Source organism: Myotis lucifugus, unplaced genomic scaffold (assembly GCF_000147115.1).
Source record: "Myotis lucifugus unplaced genomic scaffold, Myoluc2.0 scaffold_141, whole genome shotgun sequence".
Taxonomy (NCBI): Eukaryota; Metazoa; Chordata; class Mammalia; order Chiroptera; family Vespertilionidae; genus Myotis; species Myotis lucifugus.
The window spans coordinates 2289626-2297896 of NW_005871189.1; the positions used below are offsets into that span (position 1 = coordinate 2289626).

An 8271-nucleotide genomic window follows, 5' to 3' on the forward strand; every position below is an offset into this window, starting at 1 on the left:
GCCTGGGGGAAGCTGCACTTCACATTGATGCCATCCCAGGAGAAATCAGTTCGAGTTTGCTGTGAGGAGAGAGAAAAGGGAGTGGGTATCCCAAGCACTTCCATGAATGCAAGGAACCCCACCCCTTTCCTCCGAGGGACTTCCAGAAGTGTGTGAAGAAGGGAGGGCTTTCCTGAGATTAGCATAGGAAATTAGGGTGTTGGTGTGGAACATTTGGCTTGTCTTTTGAGGACTTTGCAGAAATGTTCTTCCCAAGTGTCAGTTTAAAGGAGTGTTTGGGATGTTCACTTAGACTTTAGGAGTGGATTTCAAGGGTCAGGCAACTGGGAGGCTTTGTTAGGGACGGTTCCGGGGTCTTTTAGAGGTGCTTTGGTGAGGGGCAGCTGGGCACGGGCCTCACCTCCGTGGATGGCCGGTGGAGGCTGCTTCCGTGCAGTGAGCTGGTGCTGTCCATGTTGATTTGGTCCACATCCTTCAGTCCCTTCCAATCCACTGCAATCACCTCATTCCCTGAAGTGGCCAGAGGGTTAGTTGCTCCACCTCACTCCCCTGCGCCCAACCCAAAAGCCCCTCCTGGTCTCAGATGCCGAAGCCACACATTGAGGCTGCCTCTCCAGACCCTTCCAGACCCTTAGCTACCACTCCTTCTTCCCATTGCCCAACCCTTTTACATCCCTACTCTGCCCACATTTTTGATAGAAGAAATCATAATACTGAGCCAAAATATTCAGTTTAACCTCAACGAAGAATAGCAAACTCAGAAAAACTGGTGTATGGCCTCACTTATTATTGTTGTTTAAATGGAAGGGTCAGTGGTTGGGTTTTAGCAGGAAAACTGGTGTCCATCCTGTCCTGAGGGATCGTCGAGGGTTTCTATGCAGGAGTACACTGGGAGCTGCGCTTTTCACCTATTATGCTTCTACAAATAAGGGTGGGGCTTTTCTAGGGGTTAGCGTCTCTATGTGCGGGCTTTATTATTTGGGAGGTGTTAGGAATGTAAGGGACCCTTCGTAGGAGTTGGTGAACTTGTCCCACAGGAAGGATTTGGAGGGGAGAGGAGGGAGTTGGGTATATTCACCCAGAAACAGGGAGAGCAAGGGAAAGCAAAGCCTGGGATGGAATAATATTACCTGACTGTTGGGAGATAGTGATGGATTCAAGAGGAGTGAGGGACCACCAGAGGAGCGAGGGGACTTTTAAAATAGGAACTAAAAGAACACGAATTCAAGTCAAAGAGAAGACAGAAGATATTGGGAAGGGTTTGAGGGTTTGGGGGGAGAAGAATGGTAATTGCTAAAATGAGGCCAGAGCTCATAGTGAAGGGAGATTGAGATTGAGGGCAAGGTGGTGCCTCCTGGAATGCTTGGGGAAGAACTACTTGGATAGTTGTGGACTAAAGTCGGATGGCTGTAAACCATCTGACCTTATAGATCCTTGCTATACATGAAGTTTTGTGATTCTGAATTTCAGGTTAGGGGTCCGCTCTTGAGAAGGGGTAAATTGTATGGGGTCTTGGGGCTGAGGAGGCATTCAGCATGCAACAACATAGCCGATGCAAAAGGCAAGGCTCCTGGTTAACGGGTCCAAGGGAGGTAGGACCCCTCCAAAGTGTGCTGCTGTTCCTTGGGGCTGCAGGGGGAGTGGTGAGATGGGTCAGACCAGAGGCTGTGGCTTTGTGGGGAAGAGGGAAAGATGGACTTCTGAGTGGAGAGAGCTGGAATGGGGCAGACAGAAAACGATCTCCGAGGAGGGAGATAGGGCAGGAAAAGTGGGAGAGAGGGGAGGGGAGAGGTGGCCTTTGTAAAAGAGGGAGAGCTGAGTCAGAGCGTGGGGGGCAGGGAGGGGGAGGGAGAGAACCCGGAGAAGAGGTGAAGGCAGAGGAGGAGGAGGGTATCCATGGAAATAAACCAGGTCTCAGAGAAATCAGGCTTTCGGAGGGTGAGTTTGTAATAATAATACAAATTATTCTCTCAGCCTGAGGTCACTGGGGCGTGTAGGCGGGAGAAATGGGGAGTTGAAATGTGAAAAATTGGAGGGTTAGGGAGAGGTAAGTGGAGTGTGCAGGGGGTGGGGGACCAGGGGGTGGTAGCAAGGCAAAGGTTGACGGGGGTAAACAAATTAGGAGGCGCCTCCCCCGGTCAAAGGTAAATAAAGCGCCGGCCCCGCCCCCCACCCACCCACAGCTGACAGGTGCTGTCCAGTCCCGGGGATCCTCCCAGGGCCGGCCCCACCCAGCTGGGAGCTGACTCCTGACCCCTCGCGATCCCTTTAGACCTCCACCTCCTCCCCGCGTCCACCGGCTCTAACACCCCAACCTTCAAGAGCCGACCCGTCCCCATTCCCTCCAGGCGAGGAACCCATTCCCTCCCCGAGGCGCATCCCGCCCCCGCCCCAGAGGGAAAATGCACGTGAACAAAGCAAACCGTGGGAGGCACGAATGACAGAAAAAGGCAACAGCGAGGGAAAGAGATGGGGGCAAAACACCCAAGCCAGATGGAGGCGGGGGTGGGGGGTGCGTGCGGAGAAAGACTGGGGACTGAGGCTGCTGAGGATTCTTAGAAGAGGGCTGCTCCACAAATGGAGACAGGGGCGCGGGGGCGCAGAAGAAGGCAGAGTGAGGCGGATGGCCTGGAGGTGGCGGGTGAGGGACTGGAGAGGAGGGGAGAGCGACGGGGAGAGAGAGAGGCTGATGGAGAGATGATGGAGAGGGACCGCGCCTGGGGAGGTTATGGAAGGAAGCCGTGGGGAGACGGAGGGAAGAACGCCGAGAGCCCAGAGGGATGCTAGCCCTGGGGGCGCACGAGAGGAGCGGGAAGGAGAGGAGCGGAGGGAAAGTAAGGTAGCCAGGCCGGGCTGGGCAGCATGGAGCGAGGTACCCGGAGGGGCGCGGAGAGGGTGGGGGAGGGGCCGGAGGACCGGACCGGAGAGCCCAACCTACGCCCGCGCCCGCCCCGCCGGGTTACCCACCCACGGTCCGGGAGCCGATGCAGCCCATGGCGCGGGGCCTCCGGGGCCGGACCCTCGCCGACGCGGGGCGGGCGCGGGGGGAGTACCGGGAGCCGCGCCGCCGCCCCAGCCTCTCTGCAGCGCCGCGGCTGTCTCCGCTCAGCTCCGCTCCCCCCGCCCCTCTCCATCCCTCCCCGCGGCAGCCGCCGTCGCCGCCGCCGCCGCCGCCGCCTGGCTCCCCCGCCCCGGCTCTGCTGGCGGCCGCGGAAGGGGGTGGCCCGGGGAATGGCTGCGCGGGCGCCTCCCCTCAGCCCCGGACCCGCTGCTGGGCTCCCCGAGCATCTCGCTGTGCTCCCTGGGGGACCCGACCTGTCGGCGGGCCTCGCGCCGCCCCTCCTTCCTGCCCTCCCTCTGCCCCACCTGGGGCTCCCACGGGTCCCGGCTGAGCTCGCGCCCGGGGACCGGTGGAGTCCCGGAGAATGCCCGCTTGGGGTCCCAGGAACCGGGTAAAGTGCCCCGGTCCCACCAGTTAGGTTCTGGTGGATTAATTGTCAGGGTCGGGGTTGGGGATGCTCAGAGAGAAAGTGGGGTGGGGGTGAGAATAAAGCCTGGATGAAGGGCCTTGGACGCCAAATTCAGCAAACACTTGCTTTCTTCCTGGGGTGGCGTGATTGGATGCAGTTTAGGATGCTCTCTGCGTTTCCTGTGCACGGTTTGCCCATCCAAACAGATCGCGAAATATTTGCAAGTGGATCGTGTATTAGACTTCCCTGGGCTCGGTGGTCGCCAGAAATTCGAGGATGGGTGTGGGGATGGATGTATGGTGCAGATACTCTAACTCCAGGCCTGATTGGGCATGGGGGATCGGAATGAAGCTAATTCAATCCCACCCGGAGTGAAATGAAAATGTCAGGGCCGGAGGCTGGCTAGAAGACATGGGACATAGTTTGAAATCCAATTTAACTTTTCTGAGCCTTGGTCTTCTCTGACAAATGGATGTCAGGAAGCAGTCAAAATCAAGAGAGGAAGGCTAGTGGGGAGGGTCGGGTAGGTACAAGGGTCTCTCCTGGGTAGGAGATTGAAATCTAAGTGGCAAGAGTCAAGTGAACAGACATTTATTTACAGCAGGCAAGAAGTGGAGTCCAGAAAAATCACTTGAGAAAGGGCAACGAGACTTGTCTAAGCAGTACCCAGAAAACCCAAAGTTCTAGAAGGCAGGGTTTTAGCACCAATGACCTAACCTGGGGTCTATTTGCTCCCCACCTTCTTTCATGTCCCTCCTCAGGTTGACAAGGGAGTAGGGCAGTGGGCTAGGGGTCCCTGGTGTGGGCATGTAACAGGGCAAGAGACCAGGTCTGCCTTATGAATGTAACTTTTAACCTTTAGGTTATTGATGGAGAGCTACACTTTAGGGTGATAACTATTACATTTGGTGGAACCCCCACATGAGAGATATGGGAGATGATGCTAATAATCTAATCTCAGATCTGGGAGATGGGATTATGGAGAGAAAACTAATCTTTGGTCTTTGCGCATGAAGAAATTAGCCAAATCTGCCTTAGTTGGTTTGGCTCAGTGGATAGAGCATTGGCCTGTGGGTTTGATTCCGGTCAAGGCCACATGCCCAGGTTGTGGGCTCGATCCCTAGTAAGGGGCATGCAGGAGGCAGCCAATCATTGATTCTCTCTCATCACTGATGTTTCTATGTCTCTCTCCCTCTCCCTTCCTCTATAGATATAGATATAGATATATAGATATAGATATAGATATAGATATATCTACATATATATATATCTACAAATATAAAACCAAATCTACATTTATAAAACCTTGTCTAGTATAATTTGTGGCAGGATCTGATACCCTCTTTTGACAGTGGAGGAATTAGAAAGTATTTCCCCATATGTACTATTGTTGGTTATATAAAAGAAGTATCAGGATTCTGCCTTCCTGGAATATATTGTCTAACTGCAACGGAAAGATGGTAAAAAGAAAAGAAACAGCCTCTGTTACTACAGCAGCACCACCCAAACCCTTATGGTTGGAGCAGAGAAAGCACTGCCTGGGAGTTTCCAGGTCTGGGGTAATGGGCCAAATGGCCAGTTCTGCTCAAGCCTTCCCACCTAACATTGCTCTCCCCTTGGGGTGCTCTGTTTCCACTGTTACCCTGGTCCAAACATCTGATGAAAACCCCTCCCACAGTCCCCTTAGCACAGTGGTTCTCAACCTTCTGGCCCTTTAAATACAGTTCCTCATGTTGTGACCCAACCATAAAATTATTTTTGTTGCTACTTCATAACTGTAATGTTGCTACTGTTATGAATCGTAATGTAAATATCTGATATGCAGGATGGTCTTAGGCGACCCCTGTGAACGGGTCTTTCGACCGCCAAAGGAGTCGCGACCCACAGGTTGAGAACCGCTGCCTTAGCACAACTATATGAGGCTGGATTTATCCAAATGATTTAAATCAAGGTCAACACAAGGGACTCAGGTCTGAGGCCTCAGTCCCATCCCACATTCTGTCTTACGGTGTATTTTTGCACCACAGAAAAGTAGAATATCACAGGCACAACCTTGGCCAGCTTCCTTCCTGCTTCTTGTGTAGGACCCCCTTACTTGTCACTATTTGGAGGCATTCTCCCAGTCTCTTTGCCATTTTCTGAGTCAAGGTCAAAGATTCCAGTTCTGACATGAACAGGAATAACCTTTCCCGAGGACAATTTGACAGTAGTGATGAAAAAATCTTTAAAATATGCATCATTGTTGTTGTTGTGACTAAGTTGTGACACAGCTGTTCCATTTATAGAAATATTCTAAGGGGATAAAAATAATGTGGGCAAAGATTTCATCTACAGCATCCATCAGAGCACTAATTGCATAATAAGGAAAGATTGTATACAAGCCACATTAAACCTGGGGATTAATTAAATAAATTATAGTACATGTCTATATTAGAATTCTATGGGGCCATTAATAGTATTTTATAACTGTATTTGTTGACGGAAAATTATTCATGGTGTACTGTGACATATTTATTTTAAAAGCATGTTATAATATAAGAATTATAGTATATTGATTTTTTGTTTAAAAATCACTCACACACACACACACACACACACACACACACACGTTCTAGCAGAAAGAAGGATGAAGCAGATGCCAGTAGGTTGCACATTTGGTGTCAGGAAGATGGGATTCCTGTCTGATGGTATCTATTTTCTTTGAGAAGTAGGAGGTGAGATCATCTAAGAGTCTGGGACTAGGGAAGATAGAGAATAAAATAATAGTAAATAATATGCCAATATCACTTTACAGTTGGCAGAGAGTTCTCAGTCTCTTCTTACAACAACCCAATAAGGAAGTCATTATCTTTGCATTACAGTCGAGAAAACCTGGGTTTGAGGCCGGTTAACTTTCCTCCCCCCAAATTACCCAGCTGGAGACAGAAGCTAGAACTTCAACTCAGCCCCTCACATGGAAAGTTCATCCTGCTGTTGGAAGAAGCATTATTTATGTGTTTGTTCATTTGTTTTTAAATATTAGGGTCATTTGGTTTAGGAAATTTTATTTAATACACATTCTTTCACTCTGGCCTTTCTTTTAGGGTGGGACCATAAGCTGAAGAGAGAGATGACTCTATCTACATTCCTAAATTTTGAAATGGAAAAGTGATGATTTTTCCTCAGGGTGACTTCTAGTCCCGCTATAGGTCTTGGGTGCAGTCATAAAGTACTGATGACAGAAGTGTCTCAGTTCCTACTTGTCAAAGTCTAGGCATTGCATCAGAATCTCTGTGTCTGGGGGGTGACAGGGAGGTGGCTCAGGCTGCTCCCAAGTTCAGTCAGCTTGGGGGCAGCTCTTCGGAGTTCAAAAAGGCACTGTTTGCTTAAGCAGCCAGAAATTGGTATGCTGATACTGGAGAACCTTGGGAAAGCGTTGGGGGCATGCATGGAATATAGCATGGGGTCTGGGCAGAAATCAGAAGAGTCTGAGAACAAGTAGTGATGGAAGTCTGTATTCCTTCCGTGGGATACTTTCCTTAACTGCCAGTAAACAAGAAGATAAAGAATGGAGCTTGGGGGGCTGGGTTATTAACACGTGGGAGCAGACTGAGAACTAAGTCATGGATGGGTGGGAAGTTGGTAGTGTGTAAATTGTATTTCCACAGAGGAAGTACCACAGAATCTGTGCAGGTCTATGGCGTTCACTTCCTCATTCTGCCCCTCACCCCCACCTTCCCTGGATTCCCCCAGTAATCAATAGATGCGGGTCCTAGCCATCGTGCTGAGGCAGGGCCTTTCCTGGGCATAGCAAGTTTGCCGAGGAAGAAAGGACATCTCAGGACAGCTAGTTGTAAAGTAAGACACGTTCCATAGCAGAACTTCTCTGGTTCCAGGGTTGGTGGCCAGGACAAAAGGCCTTATTTGACCAATCTCTGATCTGTTGGGCTCTGTGGAAAATAACAGTTTTTAGACCAACGTAGGTCAATGCTCATTTGCCTTTTAGATGAAGTTTGAAACCTTTGCAAAATATTAGGGATCTCAGGTGAGCTTATTGCAATGCCTAGTGAGATAAAGAAGCTTGGCAGCATGGGCAATAGTGTGACCCCTCTTCTCCACCCAACCCCTGTGGTGCATTCCCCAGAGACACACAGGCAGGTCAGCATCACTGAATGCATACTTCCCAGGATCCTGTGGCTCCATTCAGCAGAGGAGAGAGCCCAAATAAATGTTTGCTGGTGACTCTAATAGAGTCTATTGTTTAGATGATCAAGGGAATGCATTTGTCTTTTCTTTGAAAAGCAGGTCTGTGGGCAAGCCTGGAAGAGAGTCACTTCAGATTTGGGGGTTCCACCCAAACATCTGATGTAGAAGTCCAGGCCAGGGGTTCTGGGCTAATGGGATCCCACATCCTCAGAGAAGGGGAGAGTAGGGTCCAGAGGGCCTGGAACAATGTCCTTGTCAGGCCCCAAAAGCATAGCCAGGGCCTCGAGATGCCATCATCAGGTCACAGGCAGCAGCAGACCAGGCAGGATGCCAGGACCAAGGAAGCAGGCCCTGGCAACCATGAGTCGGAGGCCAGGTAAGCAATAAAAACGGAGTTCATCAATCCCAGAGAGCAGGAGCAGATGGGATCATCAGAGGTCAAGCGAGTACTCAGCGCTCACAAATCCCAGAGCCACTGATGGAGAAAGGGAAGGATCAAATAGGTAATATCAGGCAATTGCTTCTTCCAGACTCAATGACCCTGTCAATTTTATACTCGCCAGGACCAGTGACAACATGGACTTGGAAGGCTTGTTTTTGAGCATCCAGATAGCTG

At 50.6% G+C, this 8271-nt stretch overlaps 1 protein-coding gene across 1 annotated transcript in view; it reads right to left on the bottom strand.

Annotated features, from left to right (window-relative positions):
• Positions 1-3046, bottom strand: part of FAM131B (family with sequence similarity 131 member B) — a 9861-nt gene extending 6815 nt beyond the window's left edge. Inside the window, exons 1-3 of the mRNA XM_023758891.1 lie at positions 2968-3046; positions 401-510; positions 3-59 (exon numbers count right to left, since the gene is read on the bottom strand). Coding sequence (XP_023614659.1) covers positions 3-59; positions 401-510; positions 2968-2995 — 195 coding nt within the window. The 5' untranslated portion in view covers positions 2996-3046. The remainder of the gene's footprint in view (positions 1-2; positions 60-400; positions 511-2967) is intronic.
• Positions 3047-8271: the final 5225 nt, after the last annotated feature.